The following is a 26,086-nucleotide window of genomic DNA, read 5'->3' as shown; positions in this document are numbered from 1 at the left end:
TATCATTTAATATCTTATATGTTTTTTATATATCATTTAATATCTTATATGTTTGTTATATATCATTTAATATCTTATATGTTTTTATATATCAGTTAATATCTTATATGTTTTTTATATATCAGTTAATATCTTATATGTTTTTTATATATCAGTTAATATCTTATATGTTTTTATATATCAGTTAATATCTTATATGTTTTTTATATATCAGTTAATATCTTATATGTTTTTTATATATCAGTTAATATCTTATATGTTTTTTATATATCAGTTAATATCTTATATGTTTTTATATATCAGTTAATATCTTATATGTTTTTATATATCATTTAATATCTTATATGTTTTTATATATCAGTTAATTTCTAATATGTTTTTTTATATCAGTTAATATCTTATATGTTTTTTATATATCATTTAATATCTTATATGTTTTTTATATATCAGTTAATATCTTATATGTTTTTTTATATATCAGTTTATATCTTACATGTGTTTTTATATATCAGTTAATATCTTATATGTTTTTTTATATATCAGTTAATATCTTACATGTTTTTTTTTATATATCAGGTAATTTCTAATGTCTTTTTAGATTGTGCGGTTAAAAATGCATTCACTTCTTGTTCTTAAAATTACAAAAAAGTAAATAAACCAATTAACACAAACAAAAGAAAGATAAATTTTAGAGGCGCAAAGATTGTTTAAAAAAAACGTTCACGCATATTCTGCGAGAAACAAAACTTAAAATGCGTTTTGTTCGGCGGACGTAGTTGAAAGCATACTACACGACAAAAGAGTGCACTTCTCTGCCAATCAGCACTCAGAGAAAGATTTAATTTTCAAAACCTTTTTTCTCACATCGCCTGGGAGCCGATCAACAAAGACTTAAACGAATTCACTCACCCACTCACACTCAACGTTCCTCACTCTGCGTTCCTCACTCTTCCCTCACTGCTCTTCGCTCACTTCACTATTTACGTCAACGACTCCGTTGCTACGTATTCTCCCGCCAGTATGACAAAACACAATTATCCACATGCACGCACATAGAAGCGCTCATGCATACGCACGCACACACACACACACACACACTCACACACACTCACACAAACACACACTCACACACGCGCGCGCGCATACCGCGGATAATGCAGATATTCAGCCGCACGTAAGTACATTTACCTTCTTATTTATCTCTCCTAGCACACACAAAAAGATTAAGCCTGTTTTCTCGCTGAGAAAACAAACGACACTCTCTGCCTTTTCTTGTCAAAACAACGAACAGTCTCAATAACGTTCACATTTGCAAGCACTGTCGATCCAGACACACGTTTTGGACACTAAAAAAACTGATTCGTTTGTCACTTGTTATTTTTGTGTGAATAAACATCGTTTATTTTCACGTGTTTGATTTGTTTTATTTTATTTGTGATGGAAAAAGGGATCTTATGAGACCTGGGTACCACTACAAGATAGAGTGGTTCTCGATTGATTAATTGTGTCTGAAAGTGTCGGATATATGCTCGAGGGCCAAAACAATGATAAAAATATTCGTCTGTCATAGCCCTAGCAGCCATAATGCATCCAGCGTTTCCTTGAACTGTTTGGTCATCGAGAGATTGCCGCGTTTGTTTGTAGTAACATATTCCCTAATGAAGTACTTTTAGCCTTGGAGTTACATTTTCGTCAATTTGTCACACCTAAGTATAAAAGCGAATTTTCTTTGTAAAACGCGTAAATAAAATGGACCTATCTTAAGAATATCTGTTCTTATTTCGTTATTGATTGTGTATTGCGTACATATTTATCTCCTCATTTTTGCGCAGTCTGATATGAATAAAGGACGACAACGATCGGAATTCATTATTGGTGGGAAACTGTCTGGTCGATATTGTTTCGTATTTTTTTTTTTTTTTTTTACTTTTCTGATTTCATTTTGTGTGTGTGTGTGTGTGTGTGTGTGTGTGTGTGTGTGTGTGTGTGTGTGTGTGTGTGCACGCGCACGCGCGTTTCTTCCTTGTTGATTTGTAAGAGTTCCGGCCGGCCAAGAAGAGTAAAAGAAGGAGCGAAGAAATGAAAGTGGGTTGTGGTTGTGGGTATGGGTACTCGGCGAAAGGAGTGGCGTGGGGTAATTGTGAAATTATTGCCAAAAAAGGGTTTAAGAGTTTTTAGTAGCTATAAAAGTGAATACAGAGAAATCAATTGTAAATTTAGTATATCCGCCCCCTTTCCTTTTTCTTCCTTTTTCTTTTCTTTTTTTTTTTTCTCCATCTCCATCATTCTCTCTCTCTCTCTCTCTCTCTCTCTCTCTCTCTCTCTCTCTCGCTCTCTCTCTCTCAACACGCTCCTTTTTTAGTTCTGTCTATACACACACACGAACACACACAAACATTACAGAAAGTTTAGATGAGATAAGTCATCGGTACAGTCGGTTTCAAATCTGATAAATAGGGTCCGTTTTAGATACCCATATCAAGCTCTCTTCAGCCAATACTCATTTGAAGAGAGCTTGATATGGGTATGTAAAACGGTCCCTAATTATCAGGTTTGAAACCGACGGTACCGTCTAAACTTTCTGTAAATAAAATATAAATAATACGCTTTTATTTCCAAATTTTTCCTTATAATAGAGCATTCTGTTGGAATCCTTTTTTTTCCAAAAAAATTAAATACGTGTGTGTGTGTGTGTGTGTGTGTGTGTGTGTGTGTGTGTGTGTGTGTGTGTGTGTGTGTGTGTGTTATTTGTTTTTGCGATACGTTTTTGAATGAATTCAAATATTTACGAAAGTGCAATTTTATCTAAATGCGAGTTGGGAATAATTTTACTTTTAACCAACTTGGTACCCCCCACATGTTTTTAAAATATAATTATCCACTGACACGTGTTTCGTCGTCTACGACTCGTCAGAGTGGCTTAATCTAGCGGGGTCCCGATTTCGAATCTCGCTAGATTCAGCCACTCTGATGAGTCGTAGACGACGAAACACGTGTCAGTGGATAATTATATTTTAATAACAATATATATATATATATATATATACATATAACTTAAAACTAATATTTTTCATAAATACTCTGTTAGGTAGAGCATATTTAAATAATGTGTGTGTGTGTGTGTGTGTGTGTGTGTGTGTGTGTGTGTGTGTGTGTGTGTGTGTGTGTGTGTGTGTGTGTGTGTGTGTGTGTGTTAATAGTTAAATATTATTTTTATCCTCAGACAAGCTTGTATATACATATATAAGATGTAAGTCGGGAGGTTTCATACACATACAAAGGCCCTTAACGTCGAGGACGACGATTGGCAAGGCGCTTCAGTCTTCTACAGTTCAGGAAGTCTGTGTATTGCTGGCAGGATCTTTTGGCACCAGATCTTATAGCAGCTTGCCACTTTGCTCGGTTGCCGGCAGAGGTTTCCCAAGTGTTGTGAGGGAGGTTACCAATTTATAATCGGGATTTATCAATTTAAGGACCGAAATTGCGTGTGTCCCAATTTTAGTAAAGTCGAAAGTAGAAATGTATCCGCGGGACCATTAAGGGTAAATTTAACGAGATCGACGATTAATAGAAAGGTTTCACCAATCCTTATTCTTTAATAAAGAATTAAAAAAGTTCGGAAAATCTCAAAAACTGGCAGAAGGAAAATTAGAATCATACGAGTTTTCTAAGAAAGCGGGTTTAACGTGATCTATTGCGATCGTGTCACGCTTACCGTATTGATCAACGACAAAATGTGTCTCAGAACGTACTAAAAACGAGATATAGTCTATCGTAGAGTGGCTGGAGAGGTCTGCGTATCGAGTCGATGTGGACGGAAACGTACTTGCATGACTAGAGATCAAGTGGGTAGTACGGTTTGGAAGTGACAGAGCGCGATGGAATATTGTACATGACTCGAGACATTATGAGTTTTAGATGATCAGTATAACAGGAGGTGGCTGTGGGTATGGATCTGTCGACTGTGAAAAATTCATCAGGAAGGTGAAGATTGTTTCCAAAAACCATTTCTGCTGGCGCAACATTCAGATCTTTCACACTGGGCCCAAGTCCGAGAAGAACGAGCGGCAATTGTTTGCTCCAGCTAGTATAGCTCTGAGTCAACGGTGAAAGCGCTCTACCATCCCGTTAGCGGAAGGATGATTGGTGGTAGTCACAATGTGAGAAATTCCGGAGGACTGGCGAAGGTCTTGGAAGGTATGTGACGTGAACTGGAAACCTCTGTCAGTGGTAACAGTGGTGGGTACATCAAAGTTAGAGATCCTGTTCTCTACGAATGTGCGAGCTATGATTTCTGTTGAAATGTCATGCAAAGAAATTGTTGCTGGCCAACGCATAAAATGGTCTACGATGGTGAGTATGTAGCGATGACCTGGGGAAGGCAGCAGTGAACCAACAATGTCCAGATGGACATAGGAGAAACGAGCGTCCGCTGCAGGGAAGTTGCCTGGGGTAGACTTAGTATGATGATGAACTTTCGTAGTTTGGAATGAAATACATGCCTGACTCCATCGACATATGTCGGCATTCATGCTAGGCCAAAAAAAAAAAAAAAAAAAAAAAAAACGAGTTGTGATAAGCCTGACTGTTACGCACTTTCCGGGGTGTGTCAAGTTGTGAAAGTCAAAAAAAAAACTTTCTTATGGCAAGAAGGAGTTAAGTAGGGTCTTGGTTGTGCAACAGACATATCGCACCAGATGAGCTTTTCCAAAAAGGGAATAGGAGTCTTTTTCAGCAAAATGTTTGATTTTGACATAAAGTCTGTTAATGACATGTCTCATTTCTGTTTGTTTGTGATATCATCTAAATCCAGAGGTTTGTCAAGACTGTTGAGGTCACAGAAGCGGGAAAGGGTGTCAGCTAAAATATTCGTTTTGTCTGGTAAATATTGAATGTCGGCAGAATATTACGTCACAAAATCCATCTGTTGAATTTCTCTGGATGTATGTTTACCAAGGGTGGAAGATCTAAGGGAAGCAATCAGAAGTTTGTGGTCGGTGAAAATTGTGAATTGTCTCCCTTCCAACATGAAACAAAAATGCTTTACTGCTAAGTACATGACGAGTAGTTCTCAACCGAAAACACTGCATTTGTGCTGAGTAGAAAAGAAAGGCTGGTTGTGTTTGGTCATTTACAACCTGGTTAAGTACAACGGCTACATCGGAAGCATCTGTCAAAAGAAAAAGCTTGGCTGTCAGGTCAGGGCTGATGTATAATAGCTTTGTGAAGTTGACCAGAGCTGTTTTAGATGTGTGGAAAGATTTCAGGGCTCCGTCTGTGACAGACAAGGTCTTTTTACGCGTACGGAGTGAATCTGTGAGCTCGGACAGATGATGTGAACAGTTAGGTATAAAATGGCGGTAGTAATTCCCAAGTTCAGTATATCGACACAGTTGACGGAAGGAAGTGGGTACAGGGAAATCTTGGACTGCTTGCACTTTTGAAGGCAACGGTGTAAGTCCAGATTTGTCGATCCGGTGTCCAAGAAAACCCAGGGAACTAGCACTGAATTCACACTTTGAAATATTGATTTTTAATCCGAAGTATTATAAACGCTGGAAGACTTCGGTTACATGGACCAGGTGTTCTTCCTGAAAGGGGCTTGCGATCAAGATGTCGTCGATGTATCCTAAGACGAAGGATAGTTCACAAAGAACTTTGTCAATTAATTTTTGGAATGCCTAGACGGCATTCGCAGTCCAAAAGGTAGACAGGTGAACTCAAATAGTCTGAAAGGGGTGCATATCGTGGCCTTAGGAATGTCTTCCTAGGCGACGGGAATTAGATTATATGCACGGACTAAATCAATGCGTGAGAAAATTGTAGCACCAGATAAGGATAGAGAAAAATCGTGCAGGTGTGAAATGAGATACCTGTCAGGAATAGTTGTTGCATTGAGAGCATGATAACTTCCGCAGGGTCTTTTTTTTTTTCTTTTTTTTTTTACACAGTGATCACCACTTATCAAGGCCCGGAAGCCACTCAGGGATAAGGGTTATTGCAAGTACATTACGTTAGTGTGGAGATTTGATGAAGTGTTTACTTAAGGGGGCGGTTCATTAGGAATTTGTTAACATTGGACTCGAAGACATCCAAGTTGTAGTCCGGTGGGAAACAGGCAGACGGAACAGAGTTCCACAGGCGTGCAGTTCTAAGAAAGAAGCTTTGTTCATGGAATCCGCGTTTTGATTTAGGCACAGATATAGAGTGGGGGAAATTTTTCACAGTGGATTCAGCTAGACGGGTGTTTTTCGTGAAAGATTGGCGATGGGGGACCAGAGATTGGAGTTCAGACGAGCACCTGCCATGGAAATAACGATAAAACAAGGATAGGCTCGCAACGTCTCTTCTGTGGGAGAGAGGTTGCAGGGTAGAGAAAAGGGCATCCCCCACTAAGCCACGAAGTCTATTTTGTACTCTGTCAAGGCAGGATAGGCTGTTTTTAGCAGCTCCTGCCCAGATATGGCAACAGTATTCCATCCTTGGACGTACTTGGCTTTTATATAGATAGAGAATTGCATCAGTAGTGAGATATCTTCTGGAGCGGTAGAAGGATCCCACCATTTTTCCAGCGACCTTGGCAACAGACTTGATGTACGTGTTCCATTTCAGATCAGGAGTAAAAGTCAAACCCAGAAGCTTGTCAAAACACGGGGCCTCACCCAGACGAGAGCCATCCATCACAATTGATGCCAGCTGGGGATCAGAACGTTGATGATGTAAGGATAGGAGTTTGGTTTTGGATGCATTAAAGGTAACCAGCCACATCTTCCCCCACTGAACCACACACGCGAGATCAGAGGAGAGAGAATCAGAGAGAACTTTGTCATTTACAGCCTTTGATGTGTTGCCGTAGATGGTCGTGTCATCAGCATAGATGTCAACGAATGATTTAAGTATGTGTTTAGGGAGATCATTGATGTAGATCAGGAAGAGAGATGGGCCCAGGATTGACCCCTGAGGGACTCCAGCATTTATATTGCAGGCCTCCGATTTTTGCCCATCTACCACTACTCTTATGAGCCTATCGGAGAGAAATGATTTAATGATTGAGAAAACATTTCCAGTTATACCATAGCTGGAAATCTTGTGAAGTAGACCCTTATGCCATACCTTGTCGAAGGCCTTTGATATGTCAAGAGCAATTGCCCTAGAAAGGAAGCCTTTGTCAAGAGATTCACTAATCCTGTGGGATATAACCGTCAGCACATCTGCGGTAGATCTTACAGAGCAGAAACCATATTATGTGTCACTAAGAAGGTTATTCCTGCTGAGGTGGTTGACTATTTCTCTATTTAATATGGATTCCAGCAACTTACTCATAACACACAGGAGACTTATTGGTCTGTACTGAGAGGGAGATGATTTATCACCTGAATTCTTAAATACAGGGCAAACTGATGAAGTCTTCCAGGGAGTCGGAAAGCACTTCTCCTTAAGGCAACGCTTAAATAGTTTCATAAGTATGGGAGCAAGTTCTGGTTGAAGCTTTTTTAACACTATAATTGGGATGCCATCAGGGCCAGTTCCTTTACTGGAATCTAGGTTCTTGATTAGCTTGGCGACCTCATGCACAGATATTTGTATGTTACCTAGCTTGTTCTGTGTTATAGGAGGAAATATGGGGAGTTGATGGCCTTCTTCGCATAGGGTAGAATTAGCTGCAAAGTTCTTTGCAAATAGTTTGGCCTTGTCTGACGCTGACGAGATGACCTCTGGTCCATTGATAATGGTTGGGATAGAACGCACACTTCTGTTCAGGATCCTATTTGTTATTTGCCAAAACTGGTGGGAACCAAGCCACTGATCAGCTACCTTGGATTTAACAGACTGGGCATATAGCTCTCTTGCATTTTTTATTACTCTTTTACAGTGGTTGCTGGCAGTCCTGAAAGCAGCTTTAGTCTCAGTGCATCTATTACGTTGGTAGCTATGGAAAAAGTGATTTCTGTGCGCGATAGCAGCAGCACATGGCTGGCTGTTAGGTTTTTGTTGGAATTTTTTAGATGGTATGAATTGGTCTATGCCTACAATTAACCACTCGGTCAGATCTGATACTATAGAGGACACTTCCTTTTTAAACATGGAGTGCAGAGGTAAATCAGATATGAATGTTCGGAAGCTATCCCAGTCAGCCATAGAGTATCGGTATACAGTACGGTGGAGGGGTACGTCTGGGGGCTTCTTACATTTCGTTTTTATCTTAACTGATACGACGGAGTGGTCGGAGGATCCTAGAGGAGAATGAACGGAACATGAACATAGCTCAGGGGAAGTTGAGAGAAAAAGGTCTAGGAGGCTTGCATATTGACCGGGTGTATCGGGCACACGGGTGGGTTCGCGAACAATCTGAGTGAGGTCATAAGCAATGGCAAAATCATGACAAAACCTCCCCTCATCATCTGTCTTATTTGAATGAGTCAGCCATTCCACGTTATGGACGTTGAAGTCACCACAGATGTGGATGTTAGCCGAGGGATGTGAAGACAGTATGTGGTCTATTTTCTCAGATATGCTCTTAAAGATAGTAACTCCGCTGTTGTGGGGCCTATAGAGGGCAAATATAAATGCAGTGGTGTTAGCAAGTGCAACCCTGAAGCACATATAGGGTAAATTAGGATCTTCTCTAGAGATATCCCTGCCACACGGGAAGCCATCCTTAATGTAGGCACATATTCCATGCCCATGGCGATCTTGGGTGTCAGATTTTGCTGTTAAATTAGAGTATCCGTTAATTATGAACTCATCTAGGGAATTGGTCGGCCGTATTCCAGTTTCACTTAGAAATAATATGTCCGGTTTCGTCTCCTGTAATTGGGTTTCAACCTCTGGAATGTTGGAACGTAGACCCCTGATGTTGGAGAAGGAGACCTGGTAGTAGGGGTCTACGTTGGAAGATGGGGTTCTAGGTTTAATCGAGTTTTTATTCTGGAGATATTTCATGTTGAGGCTTTGGGATTTGTGGAATAGGTCGACATACTTGGTTAGAGCAGTACAGAGAGGGAAAGTAAGAGAGAAAAAGACAGGAAATTTTTTTTTTTTTTTGTAGCACACGAAAAGGTAAAGCCGTAACAATTACCCACTAGTATGGCATCGAGAGGCCCCACCAGAGACTACTGCATGGTCCAGATCCACTCACCAAATGGCAATACAGCAGTCCCAGTACTTTGCGCCTGCTGATAGGACAGCCTCCTTAGTGATTAATCCAAGGTTCGGGCCCCTGACTATCAGGCGGATAACGTCAGCCCAGACAAAACGTTTACCTCCAGCACCCTTACTAGTGACATGGCCACAAGGACAGACAGAGACAGAAAAATTTCCGACATCTCAGACTACTGGTCACCAAGTACTACCGACCTTTAAGCAGCTTTTTCTTCACCCTTTGTCAGAAAAATCACTCATTGAATGAGGACTGAATGACAAAATAGGAGAAGCGAGAGTTACTGGAGCTGCCGATAACACATCCACTGTATTATCTACTCTCCATTCCCCAGTCTCCTTCTGATTTCTTGGGTAGTGAGCTGCTTGAGGGTCATATAATTCTGAGATCCATCATGTGGTGAAATTCCGAGTGAGCTAGAACAAGCTTCTCCATGGACAAACGACGAGGCTTGGCATGCAGAGAGCATGATTTGTATCCCGGCGCATTTCTGATCTTGCTCATTGAACATTGCATCACTTCTGCACATGATAGAAGGCTCCTATTGCATTTGGGATTTGTACATAGCCGGCAAACTAGTAGATAGTCTGCAACAAAAAGAAAGAAAACTGGCTTTCATCAAACGGAAATGGAATCGTCGTCATTTCTAGGACGACAATTTTATCATTCCACCTTGTATAAGTATACGCGACTTACTAGATTGTATTACTTGATTACCGTAGCCAAGACTACTTAGTCACTTCAAACAAATATATCCCTTTTTTTGCATTGTTAACTATAATACAATTTTGCCATGAATGCTTATAGAATTGATTATTAGACTGGAATAGCGTTCAAAGGAGACAGACAGAATTATGAGAATTATAGGTTATTTTGCCCCCCCCCCGTAACAATAGACGTGTTAGTTAAAAAAAAAAATGAATGGTGTATAATGCAAATCATAATTTTAACCCTTTCTTACCATTAGCAAATGTGCATCAGCGCCTAAAAATCGATTTCAAATTATCGTCTGCATTTGCAAAAAAAAAGAAAAAATGGAAAGTAAATAATTCGCTGGTATTTACTTTCTATTTTTCCTTTTGAAATATCTTTTGAAGTCTTTATAACTTTACAATGACTAAGTTCCAATACACACGGAAATATATATATATAATATAGTTAGTAATTTATAAAATATATATGGCGATTAAGCTACACTGAATATTCTGCGTTTCATCCAACTATAGGATTCGTCAGGCTTATGCGCGAATTCTGTCGTTGCTTCTTGTTTTTATATATGTTGAGGATTTCTAGTCGGCCAATCAGCTTTCTAGTATCTATATATGTATATAATATATATATATATATATATATATATATATATATAGAGAGAGAGAGAGAGAGAGAGAGAAGACAGACAGACAGACAGAGACAGAGAGAAAGTCATTCACATACAGTACTGTTTCGCTGTTTCACAGCTCATCAGTACGGCTAGACAGGCAACTACCTCAAGCCAAGATCGAAACCTGACCGCCCATATGACAATCGGCGCTTCTAACCGTTACATTATTCGGTTGCTGCTATGCGGGCAGTGAATTAACAATGTTTTTACATTAGGCCTCCCAGAGTTGCCCAGTCGTTAAATATGTTTAAATATGATATTTTAATTTATGCAGATTTGGTATTTATTATCACAGTGCCAATATAATTTAGGTGCCATCAGCTAGAATCGAAACCAAAACATTTAGCTCTCTAGTAGTATTCAATACCATATGAGCTAACGACACATGAATATCCAAATTTAACAAATTAATGCAGTTAAATGTATAAAAATTATTTGCATATGTGTAAAGCATAGACATTACGCCAAAATACACCCTCCTAAATTCAAATTTTTAAATTTAGACCCCCTCAGCAGCTATCTTTTTGGCTAAAAACGAAAACAATTTGGTTCCATGGGCCCGAATACCACATATATCAAGTTTCAAGTTTTTAGACCAAAAATTAACCGAGTATTTTGGTAGTGACTTTTCAGAGATAGATATTTACACTAAATGCAACTTCAAATGCTATGCAATTATGCACAATGTAGAAAATATGCACAAATAGAACTGCGCATAATCGTAGAATGAAACTAATAATTCAATAAAAATCAGAAAAAAAAGAACAGTGAATTAATATAAGTTCGTTTTTAAAGAAATATGAAAATTAAGAATTTGTTTTGAAGTCACTGGTATATTCATGACAAGTATATTAGGAAGTTGAATTTACCTTTAAAATAGAAATGATGCAATTCTCTATCTATATAAGAGCCAAGTACGTCCAAAGATGGAGTACTGCTGCCACATCTGGGCGGGAGCTGCTAAAAACAACCTATCCTGCCTTGACAGAGTACAAAATAGACTTTGTGGCTTGGTGGGGGATGCCCTTTTCTCTACCCTGCAACCTCTTTCCCACAGAAGAGACGTAGCGAGCCTGTCGTTGTTCTATCGTTATTTCCATGGCAAGTGCTCGTCTGAGCTCCATTCTCTGGTCCCCACTCGCCAATCTTTTTCAAAAAACACCCGACTAGCTGAAACCACCGTCAATAATTTTCCACACTCCCTATCTGTGCCTAAATCAAAACATAGATTCCATGAACAAAGCTTCTTTCTTAGAACTGCACGCCTGTAGAACTCTGTTCCGCTTGCCTGTTTCCCTCCCGACTTCAGCCTGGATGTCTTCAAGTCCAACACAAACAAATTCCTGATGAACCGCCCCCTAAGTAATGACACCTTACTAATTCTCTAACACTATTGCTACACTATCCCTTTGATTACTGTACACACAATAACCCTTATCCCCGAGTGGCCATTGGGCCTTGATAAGTGGTGAACTCCATGTAAGAAAAAAAAATGTGGGCTTTCAATATGAATATCAGTATGAAAAATAACTCAATATATATATATATATATATATATATATATATATATATCTCTTCTCTACAATTATATAAATGTGACTTTGCCTGTGTGTGTATGTGTTCGTTCGTTATGGATTTAAAAACCCTTGCACGTCCGTTTATGAAATTTTACACATAGGTTCTCAGTGTGTCTGGGTGTGTTTACGGGTACCTATTGCATCGGAAAGCTTTCCTAAATCACCATCAACTACTATTAACAATGCTTTTATTTATTTGCTATTTCCGATTTGATCGGCCATTTCTCCAATTCATTGCCTAGCAACGGCGAGCAACGGCGACCAACGCTACTGCTACTGATGCAACTATTACTGATACTCGCTGCCGACGCCCGCACACACGCTCGCACGGCTACTACTACAACTGCTCCTACTAATACTGCTACTCGCTGCCGGCGCACAGGCACGGCTACTTAACCCTTCTACGTTATGGAATTGTTGCTACTAGAACTGAGCCTACTAATACTGATACTCGCTGCCGACGCACACATTTACATTTAACAAATTCGAGCAGACGGTAACTTTTCGTTGCCTAGCAACGGCGAGCAACGGCGACCAACGCTACTGCTACTGATGCTACTATTACTGATACTCGCTGCCGACGCCCGCACACACGCTCGCACGGCTACTACTACAACTGCTCCTACTAATACTGCTACTCGCTGCCGGCGCACAGGCACGGCTACTTAACCCTTCTACATTATGGAATAGTTGCTACTAGAACTGAGCCTACTAATACTGCTACTCGCTGCCGACGCACACATTTACATTTAACAAATTCGAGCAGACGGTAACTTACATTTTTTTCTAATTCAAACAAACAAAAAATTCATAACAACAATAATACAACATTGTTTATTTTTACATTTACATTACTTATGCATTTAGAAAGCATTTCTCAATATTATTACTTTTCGCATTTAATCTTCTCATACTTTTATACATATTTATTATATCTTCAATTTTTGACACCTAATGTAGAGGTTTTCAAAACTTTACATTTTAATCCCAATATTTCTACGTTGATGTAACGGGGACTTTACAAATACTGATTGCCTTTTTCCTGGACATCCATTTTTTTCATTTGATTTTACACCATACATTTATACATATTTATACATATTTATTGTACCTTCAAATTCATTTATTTCACGTATATCTTACTTTGTTTTATTTATATAAATATAGAGGTTTTTCCAACTGTACATTTTAATCCCAATCAGATGTGGAAGCTACATTGATCAGTAAGACGTCAATATAACCAACTTTACTAAAATAATTTAAGGATTACAAAAAAAAAAATACTGAATGTACAGACAATAAGCATTAAGATGGCATTAAATCACCCCCCCCCCCGAACAACGTCGGGTAATACTGCTAGTATATATATATATATATATATATATATGAGAACAATAGGAATGGCAAATGAAGTCACAAAAACCGTATATTGGTAAATATAGATGGGTTCATTTATTCGATAAGGGAATACAAACAAGTAGTTGGAGGATAGAAGGGACTCTTTGTGGCAAGGCATTTCGAAGTCTAATGTTTCTCATCAGAAGAGTAGAGACGCATTAGGCTATTTATTTATTAAATATTTGGAATCAAGTCTCTCCTTGCTGTTATTTCAGATCATTTGAAACCATGACAGCAACTTTTAGTCTCCTCTCCATCAAGGCCAGAGACCAGAAACAAAAACGTATATATATATATATATATATATATATATATATATATATATATATATATATATATATATATACTAGTATGGGTGCCCGACGTTGCCCAGGTGTTTGGAGGCGGATGTTGAGCAAAAAAAAAAGTGGTAGTAGGAAGGCAGGCTCGAACCCGTACCGCGAAAGAGGAAAAGAAAGGAAAAAAAAGGTGACGTCTTTGCTGTTACGACCACCACCAAACCGGAAGTGACGTAGGCTTAAATTAAGGCTAGACAATCGAAAAGAGGAGATGACTTTGGCTCAGCATCTGGAAATGGGATGAGTTTCTTGCGACTAGTTATTGTAACATAGCAGTGGATATTATATGGAAGAAGAGAATTATGCTTCATACCTTTCTGTCCGGGGGTCCTCTGTCTTCCTGCTGCTGGGCGCTGTGATGAATGCCCACGATACTGATACAATAGGACGATTGAGACATACTTGTTTTTTCCTCTTCGTGAACCACAGTACAACGACTTTATTTTTTATAAATATAAATTTATTTCGGATTTCTCAATGTGTTCACACTGGAGTCTGCTTACACGTCTACATGCTTGCTTTTTGTCTAGCCTCACTTCCCAGCCTTCCTGAAGCATGTCCGCACGTCTCGGTGACCAAATCCAAACTCTAACTCAGATCTTTTTCGACCTGTCAATACCGGTGACGTAGCCCATTAAAGGACATGTCTCCTTAACACGACTTCCAGCACGGCCACCGAGATATAGAAGGCCTGTTAACTGGAAAATGCCTGCAGGCAATGTAGGTAAGATTTGTCAAATTGTCACTGTCGATACTATATGAGGGCGTTTTTAAAAAGACCATTAAAACATGTTAAAATAGAAAAGAACCCAATTCGATTAATAATGTAACTGAACTTTATTCAATATGAAATATAAATATTATCGATGTAAAATTACGTAATTTTAAAGCTATATACAATCTAATACTGATAAAACTGAATTATGAATTTAGGGAACAAACAATTAAAGAAACATATAAAACATAAACAAGTCTTGACCTTCGGGACAAGATCACAGTGTAGTATCTGTTCTGATGCTACACTTCACCTTTTCTGTCCTCGAAAGGAGAAATCCTTCATGACTGAGGCAATTTTTATTTTTTGTTTCTATTCAGAGTGCCCCTTGTTGGGGGGCTGGATTTTCCCCACAAGATTATATGTTAAAATATTTAAACAACTATTACTTTTCATACAGAAATTATATTTAAAGTTTTAATAATCTGTTCTTCTATGTTAATTTTTCCCATGTTTTTCATGAAAATGTGTAGCATATTTTCATCAGTTACATGGTTAGGAATCCTATACTCCGCTATAGTCTTCATTTTCACATCAGTGCAGAATACACGAATATGGAAATGAAGTTCACATAACTAAAGGAATAATCATACCACGATGTGAACATGGGTTAAAAACTAAGAAAATATAGTAAACATCCACGATATTAAATCAGGGTGGTGGTGAATTTGGGAAGGGACATTATTATTATTATTATTATTATTATTATTATTATTATTATTATTATTTCACTCACTAGGAGTTGTCTCACAGGCTATCATCAGTGATCGCTCACTGGCAGTAACCTGTGGTGTTCCTTGGAGACTGAGTGACAACAAGTCTCCCTAGATTTCCGTTTTTTTCCACCTCTTGACTATTCGTGCAGATGATTGCACGTTATCGCAACAGTGGTTTGCCATTGATTTCACGTTAACATCAGCCATTGGTGTTTCCTGGGGTTTGGGAGACAAAATGCCTCTTCAAGGTAGCAAATTTGAACTGCACGCTTCCAGTGGAGATCTGGTTAGTACTCCCTCACCTCAGTTTTCCATCCTCCCTGACCCTTTACAACTAGTTGGTGTGGCGCCAGTCGATGTCATCTAGACCATTTTTGTATTATTATTGTTATAACAATAATAATAATAATAATGATTATAATAATAATGGTGCTTGTGCAGTGTACGCACTGTGCTATATTTTAGATAGTATTTCCAAGTTAAATTAATTTTTTATTGTTTTTTTTATTAAATTGTAAGGTGAAAATGCAGAATAGTTAGAAATCCCCCCATGTTAAGAATGGCTTTCTGAATGAGAATATTATTATTTCAGTACGGTGCGTACACTGAACAAGTTCCAAAATAAGAGCAACAACATTTATTTATTAGATAAAACAAAAGAAAATATGTTAACTAAAATTTAATGTACTCTTTATTTTTAGTTCATATAAAAACTTTAATGAAAACTGATTAGTTAATGAATTTTTAAGATGGATTTGTGTTCGTGTGCCTTGGGAGAGAATAGAGAATTTTCTATTTCATTTCTCATTTCAGTCACGTAAATTATTTACAGTTAAAGTGTTGTAAAACAAACAAAAACCTAACAGTTTTAAATAAATTTCAAAGAAATAAATTACGCCCGGTGCTAAAATATTGAATTCATCGATCGTTTTAGTTTAAAAACATAAAAATAAAAAAGCAACAGCAAAAAAATAAAAATAACAAAAAAATTGTTGTAGAAAATGCTTTAAAATATTTAGAAATGAAAAAGTTGATGTATTATTAAAAGAACAGGCTGAAAAATATTTTAATATCAAAATTGTTTGTTTTGCAGTTTAAATAAAATGAAATATTCGACTTTCTTCGATAGACGTCTGAGAAAAGTTCAGAAACAACTTACTGCTATATTTTGTTAGATTAAAATTATTCGCGCTAATGTGCAATTATATAATTATCCAAATGGAGAATTATTCTTTCTCCACAGCCATTCTCTAAGGCAACGAAAAATATTTTTTATGCCTGCTAGCATCGCCACGTGGTTGAACACAGCTAACTGTAGGCAGCTTTTACCTACATGTTGCTTTGGAAATGACGTCACTCGTTCATGTATACCAGCCTCCTCCTATGTCTCGGTGGCCGTGCTTCCGGTCACCTATCTAAATATGGCATGATTAATGTTAATTATCGATTATCGTTTTGGATGTCTAAATTCTTATGTTTATAGCTAAATAGTGCTAAATCTATAAACATATCACTAAACTATTTACATAATTAACTTTCAGCTAAACTTATTTGACCAAAATAATATTTCTATTCTTAGCCTAGCAAGGTCACTAGTTTTGTCCGCTTATCACTAGATAGATAGATAGATAGATAGATAGATAGATAGATAGATAGATAGATAGATAGATAACACTTTTAACCCTGCTATAATCTAACATTGAAAGTATCCTTTATTTCTATAAAGACACAATTCGCCCATGTATGGAGTATTGTTGCCACATCTGGGCTAATGTATCTACCGCTAGTCTCTCTCTCTCTCTCTCTCTCTCTCTCTCTCTCTCTCTCTCTCTCTCTCTCTCTCTCTTAGCACCTTATCATAAAAGGGCCTTAAATTTAATAGGTCCCACACTGTCGACCAAGCTCCAACTTCTGTCCCATCGCCGCAGTATTACAATTATTTTAATGGAGTGTGCTTTGATTATCGACATACATACTTTCAGCGAACCCAACAAACCACCCTCTTAATTTATAAAATTCCAGAAAGCCGTCTACTTCAGTAATTTTTTTTTTTTTTTTTTTTTTAATGCCAGAAAGCCTTCTACTCTAAAAGTTTCTTTCCTTCAAACTGCTAGACTATGGATTTCCCTCCCGGTTTCCTGCTTCCTTAACTGTACTGACATGCAGGCTTTTAAATGTAACGTGAACAAACATCTCGTTACTCAGCTCAGCTCTCCACAATTCTCTATTAGACACGGTCCTAAATTGTAGCTCCTTACGTCCGAGTAACAAGACGCCTTGCTTTGAGATGAAAAAGGGTAACAAAAATATCCTTCATATTTAAGACTGAACACCAGGAATTTGTATTTGAAAGAAGAAATAAATAAAGGGAAGCAAATTAATTAGTAAATACGCATTCAACAAATACTTTAGCTTGTAATGGAAAGCAATATGAATTGAATAGCGAGTTCTTTTTTTTATTTGTGGTAGGCGTTCATAGAATGGAAACTTTTCAAGCATAGCAGCAATACACAACAAATCAGAGACACAACTGTGAATTTTCACCTGGTCCTGCTGAACTATTTAATAACTAGCAGTTCAACCCAGCTTTGTTCGGGCCCTATGTACTGTTCATAACTTTATGTGCATATATATATATATATATATATATATATATATATATATATATATATATATAAATTCAAAACAATCTTTATATATATATATATATATATATATATATATATATATATATATATATATATATATATATATATATATATATATATCATCAACGCTCTGATCCCCAGCTGGCATCAATTGTGATGGATGGCTCTCGTCTGGGTGAGGCCCCGTGTTTTGACAAGCTTCTGGGTTTGACCTTTACTCCTGATCTGAAATGGAACACGTACATCAAGTCTGTTGCCAAGGTTGCTGGAAAGATGGTGGGATCCTTCTACCGCTCCAGAAGATATCTCACTACTGATGCAATTCTCTATCTATATAAAAGCCAAGTACGTCCAAGGATGGAATACTGTTGCCATATCTGGGCAGGAGCGGCCAAAAACAGCCTATCCGGCCTTGACAGAGTACAAAATAGACTTCGTGGCTTAGTGGAGGATGCCCTTTTCTCTACCCTGCAACCTCTCTCCCACAGAAGAGATGTTGCAAGCCTATCCTTGTTTTATCGTTATTTTCATGTCAGGTGCTCGTCTGAACTCCAATCTCTGGTCCCCCCCATCCCCAATCTTTCACGAAAAACACCCGTCTAGCTGAATCCACTGTGAAAAATTTCCCCCACTCTATATCTGTGCCTGAATCAAAACGCGGATTCCGTGAGCAGGGCTTCTTTCTTAGAACTGCACGCCTGTGGAACTCTGTTCCGTCTGCCTGCTTCCCTCCGGACTACAACTTGGATGTCTTCAAGTCCAATGTAAACAAATTCCTAATGAACCGCCCCCATAATTAAGCACTTCATCAAATCTCCACACTAACGTAATGGACTTGCAATAACCCTTATCCCTGAGTGGCTTCCGGGCCTTGATAAGTGGTGATCACTGTGTAAAAAAAAAAAAATTTTTTTTTTTAAATATATATATATATATATATATATATATATATATATATATATATATATGTTATTTGTTTTTGTTTTTGGGATACGTTTTGAATGAATTCAAACATTTACGAGGGTGCATTTTTACCTAAATGCGAGTTGGGAATAATTTCCCCTTTAACCAAAATTTAGACCCAAAATTGGCGAAGGATTTCGGTAGAGTTTTCAAAAGTTAAATCGTTGAACTTTGAGCCTTTGGCAGACAAATGTGTGGCCAAAAACGAATTAAAAATATTTTCCCAAATGTCAGTATCCCTTATGTCAAATCTCGCGTCTGTAGACTTAAATTTGACAGAGTAATTTGGTAGGTAAATGTACACACATAGAAAGATATACACACAGACAATTTCACTTTTGTAGATATACTAGCATTTCAGCCCGGTGTTGTCCAGGTGTTTGACGGTGTATGTTGAGCAAAAAAAGAAAAAGTGGTAGTAGGAAGGCGAAGGAGGGAAAGAATGGAAAAAAACGTGACGTCTTTGCTGTTTCGACCACTGCTAAATCGGAAGTGACGTATGTTTAAATTAAGGCTAGACAATCGAAAAGAGGGGATGACTTTCAACAATATCGGCGAAAATAGCGACCCCTCCCTGTAGAAAATTGCCCAGTTGAAGGTAAAGCCAATTTTTCGATATTTGTCGTCTGACTGGTCGAGCTTAAAACGAGTACTGATATTGTGAAAATCCGTCGCCTCTGTCGAAAGTTTTAGGCAGACATGCAAACATACATACATACATTTATATATTGGTAGCTCAAATTTTCGACCCAACTCGATTTAAAAGCTTGCCCTATCTCTGAATACACTTTATGTAAAATTACAAATTGTCTGAGTAATTTGGTAGAGACCGCAGAGGTCAATTTTTTTTTAAGTTTGACCCCTTAACATTTATTGTTTTGGGCTCAAATCAAGTTATTAAGTTAGATCCATGTCCAAATTGTCGGAGGAGTTTGGTAGAGTTCTCAAAGGTCAAATCGTTGAACTTTGACCCCTTAACAGCCAAATTTCTGGCCGAAAGCGGATTACAAAGATTTTCGCAAATCTCAGTAACCTGTATATCAAATTTCGAATCTGTAGACGGAAAATTGACAGAGATATTGTGTAGGGAATTGTAGACAGACAGGCAGACAGAAGAGACTTTCACTTTTATAGATATACTACCATGGGTGCCCGGCGTTGCTCGGGGTTTTGGAGGTTTATGCTGGGCAAAAAAAAAAAGCGGTCAATTTTTTTTTAATTTGACCCCTATTATAACCTCTTAACATTTATTGTTTTGGACTCAAATCAAGTTATTAAGTTAGATCCATGTCCAAGGAACCTATATCCAAAAGTTCAAGTGTTTAGATCCCAAATTGTCGGAGGAGTTTGGTAGAGTTATCAAAGGTCAAATCGTCGAAATTTGCCCCTTAACAGCCAAATTTCTGGCAAAGAAAACGATTACGTAGATTTTCTTAAATCTCAGTACTCTGTATATCAAATTTCGTGACAGAGTTATTGCATAGGAAAATGTACACAGACAGACAAACAGACAGACAGACACGTTCACTTTTATAGACATACTAGCATGTGTGCCCGGCGTTGTCCGGGTGTTTGGAGTTGTATGCTGAGAAAAAAAAAACGGGATTTTTTTTAAATTTTGACCCCTCTTATGACCCCTTAAAATTTATTGTTTTGGGGCTCAAATTGAGTTATTAAGTTAGATCCATATCCAAGGAACCTATATCTAAAATTTCAAGTGTTTAGACCCAAAATTGTCGGAGAAGTTTGGTAGAGTTCTCAAAGGTCAAATCGTTGAACTTTGAATCCTTGACAGCCAAATTTAAGTTTAGGCACAAATAAAGAGTGGGGGAAATTATTGATAGTGGTTTCAGTTAGAGGAGTGTTTTTCGTGAAATTCAGGCAAGGGGACCATAGATTAGAGCTCAGATGAACACTTTCAATGAAAATAATGATAAACCGATCACGTCGATTTTCCCAAATCTCAGTACCTGGTATAACAAATTTCGAGTCTGTAGACTAACAAGTGATAGAGATATTTCGCAGGAAAATCTACACAGACAGACACACACACAGACACTTTCACTTTTATAGATAGATAGACTAGCATGAGTGCCCGGCGTTGCATGGGTGTTTGACAGAGTTATTGCGTAATAGACTGTGCAGGGTTTGAAAAATGTATATGTAAATAAAGTATATTTGAATATACTACATTTAAAAAAGATAACGTAACTATATTTGAAAAAAAAAATACATAAATATGTTAGAAAAAATATATCAATAAAAAAAATCTTAATATTTTGGTCAAATATATAATTAAGCGGTTTTGAAGAATAGCCGAAGTATTGTATCCATTTTGTGCTTCCATACTTCAATTGACAGATAAGCTGCCATGTTTGAAACTTAGGGTCTAGTTTTATGCACCATTACCAAAATAATGATAATAATAATAATACATAATAATAATAATAATAATAATAATAATACATAATACTGCATTCAGATATCTCACACCAGGAGAGGGGAGCTTCAACATTGGCGAATAATGCTTGAAGCCCCTGCCTAATCAGTCTCAGATGTGAAGGACTGCGGGGTTAGATGAATAGATAACGAAATACAAATGTTCTTCATATTTAAGACTGAAAAGTACTTTTGTCACATCTGGGCAGGAGCTGCTAGAAAGGACTTGTCCTGCCTTGATAGAGTTCAAAATAGACTTCGTAGCCTCGTAGGAGATGTCCTTTTCTCCTCCTTGCAACCTCTATCTCACAGAAGAGATGTTGCGAGTTTGTCTCTGATGTATCGTTATTTTCATGGAAAGTGTTCGACTGAGCTTCAATCTATGGTCCCCCCTCGCCAAACTTTCACAAGAAACACTCGTCTAGCTGTAAACACTATCAATAATTCCCCCCACTCTTTATCTGTGCCTAAACCTAAACGTAGATTCCATGAACAAAGCTTCTTTCTTAGAACTGCACGCCTGTGGAATTGTCTTCCGTTTTCCTGCTTTCCGGCTGACTACAATATGGTTGTGTTCAAGTCTAACGTAAATAAGTTCTTGATGAGCCGTTCCATATAAGTTATCAAATTTACCAAATTTTCATTACTAATGATTACCATATTGTCCAATTTCTACTGTACACTCTTTAACCCTTATCCTTGAGTGGCCTCTTGGCCTTGATAATGTGGTGATGCCTATGTAAAAAAAAAAAAAAAAAAAAAAAAAAAGCACCGATAGAGTTTATCAAAGGACTATCTTTGTCAGTTGATAAGATATTCCCAACTATTTCGGTTAGTTTATCAGCAATCACTACTCTCAGGGTTACACATGGCAGATGTTTGCAGAGAAACGTTGTCAAGCACTTTTAACAAGTGGAAAACAACAGTTTCGAAAGGAATGTCATCGTTCGTTCAGGGGAACTAATTATTTGCTCATAAAAAGTATTTTTACTTTCTTTTATTTTCTGATTGCATGAGTTATAAGTCACAGATGTTATGTCCCAATTAGTAAGTTCCAGGTTCGACGCATTGTTGGGTTGTTTTTCTATTTGTTTATTTGTTTGTTTTGTTTTGTTTTTTTAACAAAAGAGTCACCACTTATCAAGACCCGGAGGCCACTCGAGGATAAGGATTAATGAGTGTTCGGCACTCACTGGGACAATATCGTAGTAATCGTTACTAGTGGTAAATTGGATTATATAAGGGGACGGCTCATCAAGAATTTGTTTATGTTGGACTTGAAGATGACCATATTGTAGTCAGCTGGAAAGCAGGGAAACAGAAGAGAGTTCTACAGACATGCAGTTCTATGAAAGAAACTTTGTTCATGGAATCTACGTTTAGGTTTAGGCACAGATAAAGAGTGGGGGAAATTATTGATAGTGGTTTCAGTTAGAGGAGTGTTTTTTGTGAAATTCAGGCCAGGGGACTATAGATTAGAGCTCAGATGAGCACTTTCAATGAAAATAATGATAAAGCAGAGTCAGGCTCGCAACGTCTCTTCAGTGGGAAAGAGGTTGCAGGGAAGAGAAAAAGGCATTCCCTACTAGGCTAAAAAGTCTATTTTGAATTCTGTCGAGGCAGGATAAAATGCTTCTAGCAACTCCTGCCCAGATGTGGCAACAGTACTCCATCCTAGGAGTTAATACAGGTACAGAATCGTATCGACAGTGAGATATCTACTGGAGCTGTAGAATGGTCCCACCATTTTTCCAGCAATCTTGGCAACAGATTTGATGTATGTGTTCCATTTCAGTTCAAAAGTGAAGATCAGACCAAGAAGCTTGTCAAAACATGTAGCCTCCTGAAGACGAGAGCCATTCATTTCAATTGATTCCATGAACAAAGCTTCTTTCTTAGAACTGCACGCCTGTGGAACTCTGTTCCGTCTGCCTGCTTCCCTCCGGACTACAACTTGGATGTCTTCAAGTCCAATGTTAACAAATTCCTAATGAACCGCTCCCTTAATTAAACACTTCATCAAATCTCCACACTAACGTAATGTACTTGCAATAACCCTTATCCCTGAGTGGCTTCCGGGCCTTGATAAGTGGTGATCACTGTGTAAAAAAAAAATGTCAGATGGGGATTAGAGCATTAATGATGTGAAGATAGAAGCTTGGTTTTATATGGTCCCACACTATCGACCAAACTTCAACCTCTGTCTCATCGCTGCAGTATTACAAATATATTAAGGGAGTGTGCTTTGATTATCGGCATACATACTTTTGACTAACCCGACAAGCAGAAAAGTCGCACCCTCTAAACTGATAAAATTCTAGAAAGCCGTCTACTTTAATAGTTTCTTCTTTTTTTTTAATGCCAGAACGCCTTCTACTCTAAAAGTTTTTTTTTTTTGCTCAGACTGCTTGACTTTGCATGCTCAGAGAGTATACTTTATACTTTCTGTCACGCGTTCTATATGCAAATTTACCAGTTAAGTCAGGTGTATATACTGAGTGATCTTAGCGGTTGGGTGGTTTTGGGTTTTTTCTCTTACCTTTGTAATCAGGTAGTCCTGTGGCACTCCTATCTTCTTTTGAATCAGCAGCAAACTGTACAGGGCTTCACCTGAATGCTACCAAGACTGGGTGTATGCCAATTAACATTTGCAACAACCACGATATTAAAACCTTCACAAATAACATATTCAAATGTGTTGAAGACTGCAAGTATTTAGGATCACACATCAGGAACTCTGAGAACGACTTTAATATTAGAAAGGGCAAGGCACGGACTGTTTATAACAAAATGGATAAGATGTGGAAATCCAATCTTGCTCGCAAATTCAAAATCCAAGTTTTCCGCGTACTTATTGAGCCAATCTTACTCTATGGATCTGAAACTTGGATTCTTCAAGGAAAACAACAGCGTCGTTTGGATGGATGTTACACACGTCCTTTGAGAAAGTTCTTAATCTCTCATGGCGAAACCACCCAACTCTAGAAATCATATATGGAGACTTACCGAGAGTATCAACCTCAGTTTGTAAAAGATGTTTTCAGCTTGCTGGGCATTGTGCACGCGCCACAGATGAACTTGTTTCATCATCATTTGTACCGTGGAGAAACCCATCATCTCACAATCGATCACAGAAGTTAACTTTTTCAGATAGGACGCAACGAGATACATTTATCTCCAAGGAATATCTTTTGAGTGCTATGATAGATAGGGTATACTGGAAGGATGTAGTGAGTTCAATCTCGGCTGAGGCCACAAGAAGATGATGATGGTGCGAAGTGGAGGAAGAGACTACCAATTTGATCACAAGCTATTTCGGTCTTTTTTTTTACATAGGAATCACCACTTATCAAGACCACAAGGCCACTCGAGGATAAGGGTTATTGAGTGTACAGTAATCAATGGTATAATATCGTAGTAGTTGTTATTAATAGAAATTTTGTAGGTTGAACTACTTAAGGGGGCGGTTCATCAAGAATTTGTTTATGTTGGACTTGAAGACAGCCAAGTTGTAGTCAGCTGGGAAGCAGGCAAACGGAAGAGAGTTCCACAGGCGTGAAGTTCTAAGAAAGAAGCATTGTTCAATGAATCTATGTTTTCTTATTAGAACTATGGCGTTAAGATAATCCAATATTCGGCTGATCCTCAAATTCAGTGGCACGACAACAGACACTCCTTTAATGGAATGGTTGGAAGATTTTAAAGTTGACTTGTGAGCTGTGCAAAATAACCAACGTGGACTGAGTCCTGCCACTATGATTGAATGGTGCGGCTCGGAAAATATATCGACAGCTTTCCAAAGAACAAGGGAATGATATCCTTATTTCCATAAACGGGTTCACCTTGTAAGACATTCACACCAAGAACTCGTCTAGCTACTACGACGGAAAAGGGCTTTCCTCTCTTCCTTTATATGCCTAGCATCTCATTGATTTCCATAGATACAGCTTTTTTTCCTAGGGTTTCCCGTATGTGGAACACATTACCGCAGAACTGCTTACCTTCCTATGACAGCATGATCATCATTAAATCCAAATATTTGTCATAAAGCCTTTTCCCCCATAAATAATTAAACATTGTTCATTACAATGATTGTTCCACTTCATCTTTCGATTGAGAATCAAGCGGCTTATGACCTAATAGTGTTTTTATTTTAGTGTTTAATGTTGTAATGTTATCGTGGTAATATTGTGTTTCGAATTGTGTATTTTTTTTTACCGAGATTTCCTAATCGAATTATGAAGAAATAAGTATATAAATAAAATCTAAACAATAAGTTTTCAATCGATGACTATGGGTTCAGAGTTTTTAAACGGCTCTTAAAACCAGGTTAATTCTAGTAAATGTTTATTTAAAACAGAAAGATCATTTTTCAAAACACGAGACATTACCAAAACTACCATATTTATTTATTTACTCGCAGTTAAGCCTGACTTTGCTCGGGCCCTATATACTTTATGTGGATATGTATATATATCTATTAAAAAGTTTGGCTCATGTCCAGGTAACCTACATCTAAAATTTCAAATGCTTAGACCCAAAATTGGCGAAGGAGTTTGGTAGAGTCTGCAAAGGACAACTCTTTCAAGTTTGACCACTTGGCAGCCAAATTATCGCCCAGAAACAGATTAAATAGCTTGCTGCATGTCTGAATGCCCTTTATGTAAAATTTCAAATGTTTAGACCCAAAA

At 37.7% G+C, this 26,086-nt stretch overlaps 1 protein-coding gene across 1 annotated transcript in view; it reads left to right on the top strand.

Moving 5' to 3' along the window:
• The first annotated feature begins 1,016 nt into the window (after positions 1–1,016).
• Positions 1,017–26,086, top strand: part of LOC145259958 (aspartate aminotransferase-like) — a 146,465-nt gene continuing 121,395 nt past the window's right edge. Inside the window, exon 1 of the mRNA XM_080117935.1 lies at positions 1,017–1,174. Within this exon, the coding sequence (XP_079974061.1) occupies positions 1,065–1,174 (110 nt within the window). The 5' untranslated portion in view covers positions 1,017–1,064. The remainder of the gene's footprint in view (positions 1,175–26,086) is intronic.

Source organism: Euprymna scolopes, chromosome 35 (assembly GCF_053919585.1).
Source record: "Euprymna scolopes isolate OS-2025 chromosome 35, ASM5391958v1, whole genome shotgun sequence".
NCBI classification, from domain to species: Eukaryota; Metazoa; Mollusca; class Cephalopoda; order Sepiida; family Sepiolidae; genus Euprymna; species Euprymna scolopes.
The sequence above is the reverse complement of the archived record's forward strand: the minus strand, read 5'-3'. Positions and strand labels throughout refer to the sequence as shown.